This window comes from Ceratotherium simum, chromosome 33, assembly GCF_057802395.1.
Source record: "Ceratotherium simum simum isolate JZ-2026a chromosome 33, ASM5780239v1, whole genome shotgun sequence".
In the NCBI taxonomy this organism is placed as follows: domain Eukaryota; kingdom Metazoa; phylum Chordata; class Mammalia; order Perissodactyla; family Rhinocerotidae; genus Ceratotherium; species Ceratotherium simum.
In genome coordinates this window covers 16,070,771-16,083,693 of record NC_141932.1, presented here as the reverse complement: position 1 = coordinate 16,083,693, position 12,923 = coordinate 16,070,771, and the positions used below count along the sequence as shown (strand labels likewise).

The 12,923-nt window shown below is 55.3% G+C and overlaps 2 protein-coding genes and 1 pseudogene across 3 annotated transcripts; 2 read left to right on the top strand and 1 right to left on the bottom strand.

Moving 5' to 3' along the window:
- Positions 1-4,049: 4,049 nt before the first annotated feature.
- LOC106803496 (receptor-binding cancer antigen expressed on SiSo cells pseudogene) lies at positions 4,050-5,433 on the top strand (annotated as a pseudogene).
- A 989-nt stretch (positions 5,434-6,422) lies between these two features.
- On the top strand, positions 6,423-7,923 carry LOC101390700 (uncharacterized). 2 transcript variants are annotated; one of them, XM_087421516.1, is made up of 4 exons: positions 6,423-6,947; positions 7,025-7,103; positions 7,268-7,322; positions 7,823-7,923. In XM_087421516.1, exons 1-4 carry the CDS (start codon positions 6,841-6,843, stop codon positions 7,903-7,905), a joined length of 324 nt encoding a protein of 107 aa, XP_087277642.1. In that variant the 5' UTR covers positions 6,423-6,840; the 3' UTR covers positions 7,906-7,923. The 2 variants fall into 2 exon arrangements, with proteins under 2 accessions (XP_087277642.1, XP_087277643.1); XM_087421517.1 differs by having other exon boundaries at positions 7,826-7,920.
- Positions 7,924-8,279: 356 nt separating this feature from the next.
- On the bottom strand, positions 8,280-12,660 carry LOC147912853 (peptidoglycan recognition protein 1-like). Its single transcript, XM_087421515.1, has 3 exons — positions 11,787-12,660; positions 9,091-9,212; positions 8,280-8,538 (listed from the first exon to the last, which is right to left on the bottom strand). The coding sequence occupies exons 1-3, from the start codon at positions 12,074-12,076 to the stop codon at positions 8,360-8,362; spliced, it is 591 nt and encodes a 196-aa protein (XP_087277641.1). The 5' UTR covers positions 12,077-12,660; the 3' UTR covers positions 8,280-8,359.
- Positions 12,661-12,923: the final 263 nt, after the last annotated feature.

The following is a 12,923-nucleotide window of genomic DNA, read 5'->3' as shown; positions in this document are numbered from 1 at the left end:
GTTCCTTTAGTGTCACCTTCTCAGAGTGACATCTCATTCTGATATCTCAGACTAGGACACATCCCACTATTTGCTTTCCCCACACCATGTCCTCTCCTTCTCCGTATTTATCACAACTGTGGTTGTGAACTTACCTGTGTAATTCTTTGATTAATTTCTGTCTCTCCTACTATACATTAAGGTCTATAAGTAGGGTCATTGTATAATTTATTGTCCAAATCACAATACTTGAGAGTGACAGAGGGACCTATTGATAATTATGCTGGGTCAATACGCATAGATGGAACTGTCCCCAATAATCCAGGATGTATAATTGCCTCGTTTTAAGATAAAGAAAGGGCTATCATTTTTTCCCTCTTGTTCACCATTATATCACCTGTATAGCACATAGTTGGCGATAAATACATCTGATTATCACATATTGAGCCACCCTCAGTTTCTCCATCTGTGACATGGACTTAAGGACCATCCCTCCCTCATAGGGCTGTTGTAGGCAGGAGGGCTGCCCCTCATTTGCATCTTCCTGGACAAGAGTACAGATGGAGGCCTACATACACTATTGCTAAATATTTAAAACTTATACATCAAGGTTAAAGCTGCTAAACAAGATATGATTTACCCTCTTCACAAGAACTCCTTCAAAAGACAAAATAGAAAGATGTGTGCAAAGAAACAGTCTACACCAAGTGACTGTGGACTGTGCCATTTCAAGTGGGTTTCTTTTTCTGCAGAGACCATGGTGCACCCTGGGCAGTTCTGCAGAGACCATGGTGCACCCTGGGCAGTTGGGGTGTGAGGAGGAGAGAGTGAAGCTTTCTCCCACATTTGTTGAATCCGTCCCTCTTTCAGTGATTTGGGAAACTCACGTGATAAACACTCATTTTCCTTCCTCTTTATTGGGGGAGGGGACTGCTCTCCCACTGCTCCTCCCCCATCCCCCTCCAAGACGTCCTATAGGGGTCTCCTCCCTCACGTGGGTTAACTCAGGCAACCTCCGTTCACAAGGTGCTCCCAGCCCCCATCCTGCAGCCAACATGCTTTTAAGTTCCTCAGAGGAACCCGAGGATGGAAGACCCCATTGGAATTTAGAATTCTCGGACACCTTGGAATTCTGCCCAGGAACATGGAGGCTTCCGGAGAGCAGGGCCCAGGCTCCCAACTCGCAGCCCACCTCTCTGCTTTTGTAAGTCCCCTTCCCCCATCCCACCATGGGGCCTCCTGTGCACCCCACTTGCTTGGCCCAGCTTTACCTACAGCCTTGGAGACAGGGTGCCCCTCCGGTTTAGAGGTGCACGCCTGACTCCTTGCATCACTGACTCATGGACCAGGCCCCTGAGGGTTCTGGAAGGAGACTAGGGCTGCCTGATCAGGGAATTCTGGGGTCTTGAGGTCCCAGAGCATGTCCAGAAGCGGGGGCCCATCTTGCTCCTGGGGATCCCTTGCCCTGTGGGGAGAGACTCTGGCCTGAGTCTAAGGGCAGTATTGATGCTAATTCCACTCCACATAATTTATGGAGCACCTACTGTGTGCCCCACCTACCTGTTGTAGGTGCTGGGGATTCATCCCTGAACAAAACAGAAGTTCCTGCACCCGCGTTCTAGTGGGGAAGACAGGCAGAAAATAAAGAAACTAATGACTATTTTATTTTCTATTTATTTATTTATTTTTTTTTTATAGGAAGAACTGATTTTTTTTTTTTGAGAAAGATTGGCCGTGCACTAACATCTATTGCCATTCTTCCTCTTTTTCTTTCCTTTTTTTCCTCCCCAAAGCCCCAGTACATAGTTGTACATCATAGTTGTAGAGATGTAGCTCTTCTATGTGGGATGCGGCCACAGCATGGCCTGATGAGTGGTGCATTGGTCTGCGCCCTGAGTTGGAACCAGCGAACTCCCGCCGGCAAAAGCAGAGCACGGGAACTTAACCGCTACGCCACCAGGCCGGCCCCTAACAATAATAACTATTTTAAAAAACAGATATACTATATTTCATGTGGGTGACGCGATTAGTGTGGTGCCTGACAGGTACCAGGTGCCCAGGGAGCATCATCGTCAGCTCAGACCTTGGGGTTGGTCTTGGCGCTGGGAAAAGATGCTCCATCCTTCTCCGCGGTTCCCTCCTTCCGCCGCCAGAGGGCGCGCCGTGCCCCCCACCCTCGCCCCGCCAACCCCGGCCTCAGCACTCTCCGCGGGCTTTTCCCTGAATGTTATAGTCACGGGGCGGCCTCAGCCTCACAGGGGTCCTGTTCTTTGATTTTCCTGGGGGCCTGCCTCTCCTGGGGAGTGAATTGCTCCTAATGACAGTGGTTTGCTCCTAATAACAGTAATAGAAACCATAATATGAAGAACGAAGAGCCAAGAGTTCCTGAGTTTACGTTGATGTCGAAGATCACACAGCACTTTATCTCTGAGCTGAGTCTATAGGCACAAGTAGCCAGAGAGAGAGAGGCTGTCGCTGCAGAGGGACCAGCATGAGCAAAGGCTTGGAGAAGAGAAGAGGCAGGGGAATGTTGTGGAACTATGATGGAAACCAAGCACCAAGAAGTTAAAAAAATCTTCCTTAGTGGCCAGCCGGTGGCATAGGGTCAAGCGCGCGCTCCGCTTTGGTGGCCCAGGATTTGCAGGTTCCAGACCCCCGGTGCACACCAATGCACCGCTTGTCAAGCCATGCTGTGGCGGTGTCCCGCATAAAGTGGAGGAAGATGGGCACTGATGTTAGCCCAGGGCCAATCTTCCTCAGTAAAAAGAGGAGGATTGGCATTGGAGGTTAGCTCAGGGCTGATCTTCCTCACACACACACACACAAATCTTTCCTAGAGCAAAAAACTTTGAGATGAGCTTTGCTAACTGCAGCTGTGCATACTCAGCATAATCAACTCTTGTGTAAAACTAACCAGGTCTTTCTGTCCATCTTTAGTATACGAGTGAGCTGTGTTTCCCAGGAAATCAAGGTCCAGACGTCAAGATTCAGCCTCACAAGGCCAAACACAGGCTGAAGATGACAACTAAACAGAAAAGTCCAGACAGTCAAGGGAAGAGAAATTCAGTCTTCAAGGCCAAAGGCAGGCTGGTGGGAAGGTGCCAACCAGCACAGCCACACACTCCCCTTCCCCTACCTAAAACCCCAGCATATGCTCTCCCTCCCCTATCTAAAACCCCAGATTAAAATCCCTACCTTTTTCCCTTTGAGAAGGTGGATCTGAGTTCTAACTCCCATCTCCTCGTGTGGCTGCCTTTTGATAGTAAACCTCTTTCCTTGCAACAAGACTGGTGTTTCACTTTTTTCTTTATTGGCCCTACTATGTGTGGGTAAACGAACTGTGTTTGGGTTTGGTAACAATTTGGTGAGCCAGGCAGGGGACTCTTTGCCCGTGGCTCTGCAGGCCTGGGCCAACTGGGATTTCCTGGGCAGCAGTCCAGCAGCTGCCTAGGTGATTTGTCCTGGGGACTGTCCCCAGTACTTTCCATCTGACCAGGCACTGCTGGCCCTTGGGCCATTTTTCTTGTGGCAAGGAAACAGGCTCTAGATTTGTTTGTCTGTCTTTGCTTCTGGTTTGGACCAGATGTCCTTGTGGTGAGTTTCCTTGTTAAAAGTGACCGAGTCCTATTTTCTCTTGCTTTGTTTGCCTCTGTTTCAGGGGATTTGTTCCAGGTTACTGGAGTTTGTTCAGGGAGGGCCCCAATTGTTGAAAGGACTAACTCCGGGCTCCAACCGTGTTACTTGTGGAGTATCCACAGCAGGAACCTAGCCTCCCCGCGTATTCTGGCCGGGCATGACGGGAATCTTCATCCTGACTGCTCTTGATCCCCCATTTCTTAGGGTTATATTGACAACAAGCCGCCTTGAAGGGTGAGGGAACATTTCCCCCAGGTAGAGCAGGCTCACTCACTGCTTCTGTAAAAGTGGAGGATTCCCCAAGCTCGGTGTCTTCAGGTGGGAAATGGCCCTAATGCACGTGCATGGTGGACTCTGGCTCCCTCTGTGTCAGCCCCATGGTACTTGGGGGGAAAACAGGAACCAAAACATACATGCTAATGCTCATACCTTTGATGTGCTGTGAGTACCAAAGTCCTTTGTCTCTGACCCAGGTGTTTTGTGTCTTCTGCCAACGTTTATGAAACAGTTACAGAAGAATTTGTTGGCTTGTAAGTGGAGTAAATTCCCAGACCCTGACAGTTCTATTGGTGAATTCTATCAACCATTCAAAGAAGAAACAACAACCTCATACAAACTCTTTCAGAGAACAGAGGTAGGGAATACTTCCCAACTTATTTTATGAGGCCAGCATAATCCAGATACCAAAACCACAAAAAAAGATTATTACAGAAAAAGAAAAATCACAGACCAATGTCCCTCATGAAAATAGATGCAAAAACGCCTAACAAATTGTGGAAAAACAGAATCCAGCAGTGTTACCATGACCCAAGGGTTAACCCAGCAGCACAGGTGTGCTTAACCTTCAAAAATCAATCCGTGGACCCAAGCATCTGTCCCTGTACCTGAGAACAGCCCTGGGCAGCTCTGAGGGGGAGGGACAGGTTGTAATTCCCACCGTGACTGTCAGTTCCAGTTAATTAAAGATCATACTGGCCTAGCAAGAGTATCCTCATTCTTAAAGGGATTAATGTGCTGCTCTGGCAGAGGATGGAAATTAAGTGGAGATCAAATAACTTTGCCAACTACAGTTGATTGTTCTTAGTTCCTGAGGAGATAGATGTTGAAGAGTGGACTTCCCGGGAGGAAGATGCACCCACAGTGTAGAGACTGAAGGAGGGAATGGCAATGTGGCCACACAACGAAATACACAACTGGAACCTGGCAAATTAAGGACATGAGAACAACTAGAAGGAACCCTCAGAAAATCAGTATTGAGAAGAGTGAACCATCAAATTTTCACTAGTAAATTGGTAGCCCTGATTTCTCTAGTAAATGAGCAGCTACACAAGATATGCTTTTTATTCATCAGTTTCCAGAATTAGGTGACAGAGATACCTGGCAGGGACCTACTGATGCTGGGGAAGAAGGTGTGGCCTGGCAAGCAGAAGTTCTGAAGCAGCAGAAAAGAGCAGACAGAGAACAGAGAGCAGCAGAGAACAAAGGAAGAAAATGGGAAAGGAAGCACAGTGAGAAATAGGGAAGGAACGATTGAAATCGACTTGAAACTTCCATAGCGAATGTTCTTCAAATGTCGTAGCGCCAGTAGCAGAAGTCTGAGCTCCACAATCCAAACATTTGTATGTATTTAAGAGTGTGTTTAGAATGCAAAACTTGATTTTAATACATTCATCAGGCCATCCAGGATCCCCCAAAGTACCTTGAACTCTTAGGGATCGAGACTCCGAAGAACAAAAGACGAATGAGACAATATTTTATGCAACTTGCTGCCGATATAAGACAATTGTTTGCGGAAGAGAAATTATCATAAGGGGAATATGCCAGTGCCTCTTCAAGTTACTTTCTAGCTAAATAAATGGGTTTAAACAATTTTATGGTGGAAAAACTCACTGCTGTCTATTATGCTTTCCATCAGTGTTTGTAATGATAAAATAAATAATTTAAAATACTTCTTGTTTCCGTGATTATGGAGAGGCCTAAGGGGCTGCGTGGGACATAGGGAAGGACTGGGATGCGCAGTTGGAATCGGTGGGCGGGGTCTGTGGGGAGATGGGCGGGGCTTGAGGCGGCATCAGGAGCTGGGCCTGGAGATGGGGACGAGAAAGGGGCGGGGCCTGAGGGTCTAGTTGAGCGAGGGGGCGGGGCCGGCAGGTGGGAGATCCGGTTGATGTCAGCTGGCATTTATGGGGGTGGGTGGCGAAAACTTGGGAAGGGTTTCAGGGAGCTGGCGGAGACCTCAGGAAGAAGGGTCCGGGGAAGGGGGTGTGTTGGGATGTGGGGAGGTGACTGACGGGTTCTTTTGGGGGCTCTGTGGGGCTCCGAGAGGGGCGGAGCCTGGGAGAAGGTGTCTGTGAGGGTCGAGTGCCAGGGCGTGAATGTCTGGGAGTTGATGGGGGATGGACCTGAAGGTTCGGGGATGGTTGGATCCGGGAAGAGGCTTGGGGTAGGAGCCGTCCTGGCTGGCGGGAAACCGACAGTGGGTCCTGGGCTCCAGGAGACGGACTCCGCCGGTGGTGCCGCCCGCGGCCCGGGAGGATCGGGCCTCGCCGTCCCGGGAGCGCTCCAGGTCGCGTGGCCGCGGCGCCGCCCGCTCCTCCTCCCGGGACAGCGGCCGCGGAGGCCGGGGTCGAGGCCGCGCTGCCCGCCCCTCGCCCTCGCCCTCGCCCACAGGTGTGTGCCGGCCCCCTACCCGTGGGAGGAGGGGGCGCGGACTAGGACTGTGGGGGCGTGACCCTGTGACCCCGCCTCCTCCGCTCTCCACCCCCGCCCCGCCCTAGGTGGTCGCGTGCCGGGTTTCGACCCCACAGCCTTTGTGAAAGCGAAGGAGAAGCAGCAGAGAGAGATCAAGATGAAGTGAGCGCCCACTTCCCCTTGTCCTGCCCACATCCCCGCCCCTTCACCTGGCCGCCTGACCTGTGCGCTGGTCTATCCCCGTTTCCCACCTGTGTCCATCGCCTGTCACCTGCTCCATCTCTCCCCTTCCCGCTACCTGCTCCCGCTTCTCACCTGACTTTCGCCTCCTCTCCTGACACCCCCACAGCTTGGTCTGTGACTCCGCATGCTTTTCCCTACTTAGGCCGTGTGACCTCAGGCGGGTCACCGGCCCTGGCTGGGACCCCCAGGGGCGCAGCATCGCCCTTCCCCACATTAGCTGGGCGCACAGGCGGGCGTCTCCCTCCCGCTCCCCAGGCAGCAGCAGCAGCGGAACCGGCTGGGCAGCGGAGGATGCGAGGACGGTCCGTCCATCTCCTGGTCTCGCCAGACCCGGCCTCCCGCTGCCGTGACCGGCCGAGGGGACGCCGCCAACCGCTCCCGGAACCGCGGCTCCTCGGGTAGCTGGGCTGGAGCGCGGGGGGCGGGCGGGCGGGCCGGCGAGGGCGGGAGGCTCACCCCGTCCCTCTCCCCCTAGTGGACAGTTTCCGCAGCCGCTGCTCGTCCGCCAGCTCCTGCAGCGAGTTGGAGGATCTCCCGGAATCCCTCCCGAGAGGGTAGAGCTTGGGCTGGGGGATGGACCGCCTCCAAACGGGTGTCTGGGGAGACTGGAAACAGTCTTTTGCAGGGAAAGTGGGTTCTGGAGGCTTGAAACTACGGAGGAGGGCGAGATAGGAGGTGCCCAAGACCCCCACTGGGCCTTGATTCCTCCCTCCCCCAGCGCTGGCCGCCGCGGGAAGCCTCCCAGCCCCACCACGTGGAGCGGGTCCAACAGGGTGAGTGTCCTTCCTCAGGCCTTGGAGGAGGTGGGGCAGCGTGAAACACCAGAGGCCGCTGTCCCTCTCTCCCATGGGTCCATTCTGAGGGTCCGGGTACAGAGGCGGCTCTGAAATGCCTCTGGACTCAGAGTGTTTTGAGATCCTTGGAGGGGAGGAGGTATGATGGTGGCAGGGCCAGAGGACGCTGGGCAGAGCACATGCCCCAGCCTCAAATTGCCAGGTCTTAAAACCTGGCTCCCCTTCCTGTCACCTGTGTGACTCAAGGTGGTTACTTAGCCTCTCTGGACCTCGGTTTCTTTATCAGTTAAATGGGGATGGTTACAGTAGTCGCCTCAGAGGGTTCTGCTGAAGACGCAAGGAGGATATTTTGCATAGAATAAGTGCCCCTTAGGTGTCAGCCTTTGTTATTTCTGGGGTCCTTAGGTTCAGAATTGCCAGTAGGATTTAGGGGGCAGGAATAGAGGGAGGGTTCCTGACCCCCTTCCTGCCTCTCCCAGCAGCAGAAGTCCACCCCCGTGGAACGCGACCACCATCAGAGACGCCTGGCCAGTTCGGGGTGCTAGGTCCCCATCAAAGGTGAGCCTGGGACTCCTCATCTCCCCCCACCTGCCCCAGAGCTGGCTGGGATGTCACCTAGCGCAGTTGGTTGGGCCCCTGTGCTCCCCGCGGCTCCAGGCCCCTCCCAGCCCCCCACACCCACCCTGCTCCCACAGAGGACAGCTCCGACCACCAGGCGGCCTACATGGCGGAAATAGACGCCCTTCTGAAGGCCCTGAAGGAGTACATGAATCGCCTGGACACGCGGCCCTGACCCCGGAGAGGGAGACTGCCCCTCCGTCCCCCGTCCCCCGGGATTCTGCGTGGGGGGCGGGGTCGGTTCATCCTTCCAGCACGTCCCTTCCTGGGAGGTTGGGCTCTTGTGGGAGGCGGGGAGGGAGGGGAGGCTGCTGGCAGGACACGGGATCACAGTGAGTGCACCTTTATTGGAGGGTAGGCAGTGGGGTTTCCGACTGGGTGGGGGAGATAGCAGGGCCTCAGTCCCTGTAGTGTGGCCAAGTCTGGATGATTCTGTAGAGCTGGTCACCTGGAGAGAGCGTCTGTTGCACATCCCGGTGTCCTTTGACCTCGTAGTCACGGCTCAAGTCTCCCCGGGCCAAGCCACAGGCCAGCAGACTCTGGGCCGCCCTGAGGGCTCGCTGCGGGGGCGCTCGCTCTGGGGGAGGCAGAGGCAGGAGTGAGGCTGGGGCACCCTGGAGGGCAGAGGTCGTGTGGGGCAGGGCTTCCCATGGTGCCCTCCCAGCTGGCCTGCTGGGGCCCAGAACCGGCTCTGCCACTCCCTGGCAGTGACTCCACCTCTCTGTGCCTCAGTTTCCTCACTGTGAAAGGAGAGACTCATGGCACCTGCCCACAGGGCTGTGGGATGATAAGATGAGTTCCTTTCAGCCAATGTCGGCTGGCAAGGTTCTCACTGATTCCCCTTCACCTGCCCCCAGACCTCCTGTTCCTACCCGCTGCCATTTATCCAGCAATTCATAGGTGCCATGGACTCGCCTAAGAACTTGATAAAGAAGAACTAGTCCTCACCAGAACCGTGTGCTTCAAAATGGTCATTGTCCAAAGGAGGAAATGAGGCTCAGAAAAGCAGAGTCACTGCCCGAGGTCACAGAGCTTGTAGGTGGCAGAGCCTCTGAATCACCACACACCACGCCCTGCAGTCTCCCAGGCCCCACGTCGCTCCTGTCCCGACAGCTGGACACTCACTTACCCATGTAGTTACCCCTGAAGCTGATGCTGATGGAGATGGGGTTCCAGGTGGGACCTGAGTGGGCGCCCTGGGTGTTCCAGCCCCAGCCCTCATACACAAGCCCGTCTTCTCCAATCAGGAAGCTGTGGGGAGTCGGGGGTTGATGAGTGAGGGAGGGCTTCCTGGGGGAGGCTCCCTCTCCCTCCTCCACTCACCCTGCCCCTGTTCCTGCCACTCACACACAATCCTCCCGACACCCTCCCTCTTCTTCCCCGATCTTCCACAATAATAGCAATGACAGGGGCCCCTGCCATGTGCCAAGCACAGCTCTACATGCACCTTTTTCCATCTTCACAGCAACCCTGTGAGTCACTACTGCCTCCATTCCGTAGATGATCAGAGAGGAGCAGACACCTGCCCAGGGTCACACAGTGGGTCAGAGGCAGAGCCAGGATTTTCACCCAGGTCCCTGTGACTCCCACCCACATGGTCTGATCTTGCTCTCTCCTGCCTCCCTGGAGGATCTGTCCCACTCTTGATTTGATGGGTCTCACATGCAGTCCTCTGAGGGAGCACTGCTATCATCTCTACTTTAAGCTGAGGAAGCAGAGACTTAGAAAGAGAGGTGATTCACCCAAGGTCATGCCCCGGGGACCCCTGCCTCTCAGACTCTCCACGAAGAAGCTCCTCTGCCCTCACCCCAGCCTGCTTCCTGCTCCCTGCTCTGTGCTGGGTACCCTGAGTGACAGGATGGGGACTCAAGGGCTGGCACCACAACCAGACCAGACCCTGGAGCCCCAGCATCTGCCAATCTTGGCAGCAGATCCTTCAGACTCCCTCATCCAACACGTCTTATTGAGCGAGTCTGACTGGGCACATTGAATTGACCAGGGGGTCAGCTTCTGGAGCTGCAGTGTCTGCCTCCTCAGCCCTCTGGCTCACAGCTCACCAATGACGCACAGAACGTTGGGACTTTCCAATCTTAGGTCCTGAATCTGCCACTTAGGAAGCCAGACGCTCAGAATCCGGCTCTGAAGAGACTAGAAATACCATAGTGGTGCCGGCCCCAGGACTGGGTGGTTATGGCCCGGCCACAGCCCCAGCCCCTGGAAGGCAAATGGTGCTCCCTGTGCATTTGTCACACGGAGACATCTGACTGAAACCTCAGCCACCACCACCAGGGGGGTACAGTCAGGAGCCCATTGTACCGGGGAAGAAACTGAGGCTCAGAGAGAGAAGGCGACATGACAAGGAAGGGGGATTCAGAACGTTTGAATCACACTCTGAATCCTAAAATCTGAGAGGCTGACTTCTCTGCTTCTGTAAGAGGCTTCAGGCCAGAGGCTGCGGACCAGGCTCTGGTCTTCTGACTTCATGGAAACTCTTAGATGGAGCGCCCGCCTCTTGGAAACAAAATCTGGAAGTTGGAGCCTTTGAATTGTAAGATCTTGAGCCTGAAGAGCTGGGGACACCCTTGGAGGCATCTAGATTTCTCTCAGTGAGGTCCTCTGATTCCCCGGCCTCCCCCAGCCACACTGAAGCAGTCTCTAAGGGAGGGACCTGGGGACCTGCATCTCCAGGAATGCGATGCTGGTGCTTCCCGAGGTCTGAAAACCTGTGGGGTTCAAATGCTCTCTTGCTGTGGAAACCCGTGTGCTGGAGCCCAGCCTGTTACCATGGCCAGGGTGCTGGTGGGCGTGGGCCCCAGAGGCAGATCTGAGTGTCCCCGACCCTGTTTCTGCCCTTGCCCTCTCGAGTCTGTCCGCCTCACAGCAGCCAGAGGGAGCTCCTTACACTAAGCAGGCTCCCGTCCTCCTCGGAGCAGAGCCACCGTCGTCACTGGGGCCCACAGGCCCTGTGCCCTCCGTCCCCTCCTCCTCATTTCCTCATTCCTCCCAGCCACCTCCAGCCACCCCGACCTCTGTCCTTCAGGGTGACCCGCTCACTCGGCCTCAGAGCCTTTACCCCGCTCTACCCCCAGCTCACTCACTCTTCCCTCAGCTCCCCCGTCCCAGAGCCACCTCAGCCACTCTTCCTTTTTATTGTCACTTCTGTCACCATGTGAATTCATCTGGGTGACTTTGCTTGTTTCTCCCTGCTGGTCTTTAAATCCCCCTGGGCTACACTCCATCAGTTCAAGGCTGTGTCCCTATCCTAGCATCCGGCACACGGCCTGACACATAGCAGGTGTCTAATGGCCATGTTCCATGCATTTTGGGGCTCTGACTACGTGCCAGGCAGTGTCCTAAGAGCCTGGCCTGTATTGGCTGGTTAGTGACCAGGTGGGCACAATCCCGTTGACTGTGCAGAGGAGGAAGAAAAGACTGAAGCTGAGAGGGTGAGTGACCTGCCCCGGGTCTCGGCCACCGTGAGCAGAGCTGGGACAGGAGCCCCGCCCTGTGCTTCACCAGCCTGTGTCCGCCTCCTAACAAAGCACAGACTTTCTGAGGGGACCCCAGGGTTGAGGACACCGTGGTGCGTGTTGGCAAAGTCTGTCCCTTCCCCCTGGGGCGCAGAGCTTGGATGTCAGCCCTGTCCCCTCGTCCTGACATCTTTGTGCTGCCTGCACATGTCCAGCCCTCCGTGGTGAACTTGGAGATACCAAGATGCCCAGGGTTGTCAGCCAGGCGGCTCAGAGCCGGGTCCCACTGCCCCCCAGGCCTGCGCACCTTTCCCTCCTCCAGCCCCGGCTCCACCTGTGCCCCCTCCGCACTCACTTGTAGCCCACGTCGCACCAGCCCAGTTTCCGCACGTGGTAGCTCTGCACGTTCTGGACCTCTTTCAGGCAGGAGGCCGGGGTGTCGCAGGGGCTTCCCGCCGTGTGTGACACCACCACGTAGCGCGCGGGCAGGTTCAGGCGCCGTTCGCACGTGGATGCCAGGGCCCCCCACTCTCTCCGGGGCACGATGGGGCCGCATGAGGTCAAGTCTTCTTGAGCCGCTCCGAGCCCGAGGAGGGTGAGGAGGGTCCAGGCGAGCAGCGTGCAGGGGCGGGACATGGTGGGCATGGGGCACAGGGACGTCTAGGAGCTCGTGACTGGCTGGGCCGCCTTTATATGCTGGGGTGGAGCGGCTGGGAAGGCCTTGCTTCATGAAGGCAGGAGGTCCCGGCAGCTTACAGGGATCCCGGACTCTGCTTCCTTCCCTGGCAGGGCTGCAACAGGATGCGGTGTGGTGGATCCGGGTGAGGTGGGTGGGTGGAGCCCCTGACAAAGCCAGAGGGACGCAGAAGGGCACACAGGCCCCTGGGCGCTTCACCCTGTGGTTCCTGGAAGACCCAGGGCCTGGATCCCTGCTCCGCTTTGTCTCTCAGTGCAGCTTTGGGCAACTCAACAGGAACTTAATACCAGAGAAGCGCCTGGGGCCTCATCTCCCTCCTCCCAGAGGAATGGAGGTGACAAAGGCTCTCACTTTTTAAACACTGCTCCCAGGTCCACACGCGATGTCCTTAACCCTTTCAGCAAACTGAAGAGGGGAGTACTGGGAAGCCCATCTCACAGTTGAGGTGACTGAGACCTGGAGAGGATGTCACGTTCTGAGACACAGAAGATAGCAGAGTCTGGTGGTCCAGAGCCCAGATCAGAGCCAGGCTGCCTGGGATTTATTTCTGGCCACACTCTCGTGTTGAGCTCAGACAGGTGACCTAACCATTCTGTGCCTTTTTTCTCCACTGCAAAATGGGGGGATAATGTAAAGTCTCTAATTCCTAGGGTGGACGTGGGATAAAATGGGTTGACAAGGGTGGAACCCTTAGATGTCTGGCTCCTACGGCCCCAGAAGCGCCACTGGGACTGGAGCTCACATCTGCCCTTGGTAGTAAGCCGCATGCTTACATGGGGCCACTGGCAGCTCCAC

Bases quoted from the DNA above. Each gene is read 5' to 3' on its own strand.
- LOC101390700 (XM_087421516.1), top strand. From the start codon at position 6,841: ATGCGAGGACGGTCCGTCCATCTCCTGGTCTCGCCAGACCCGGCCTCC. The intron at 7,104-7,267 runs GTAGAGCTTGGG...TCCCTCCCCCAG, and splicing joins CCGGAATCCCTCCCGAGAGG to CGCTGGCCGCCGCGGGAAGC. The intron at 7,323-7,822 runs GTGAGTGTCCTT...TGCCTCTCCCAG, and splicing joins CGTGGAGCGGGTCCAACAGG to CAGCAGAAGTCCACCCCCGT.
- LOC147912853 (XM_087421515.1), bottom strand. From the start codon at position 12,076: ATGCCCACCATGTCCCGCCCCTGCACGCTGCTCGCCTGGACCCTCCTC. The intron at 9,213-11,786 runs GTGAGTGCGGAG...GACTCCCCACAG, and splicing joins TGGTGCGACGTGGGCTACAA to CTTCCTGATTGGAGAAGACG. The intron at 8,539-9,090 runs GTAAGTGAGTGT...TGCCTCCCCCAG, and splicing joins CTTCAGGGGTAACTACATGG to AGCGAGCGCCCCCGCAGCGA.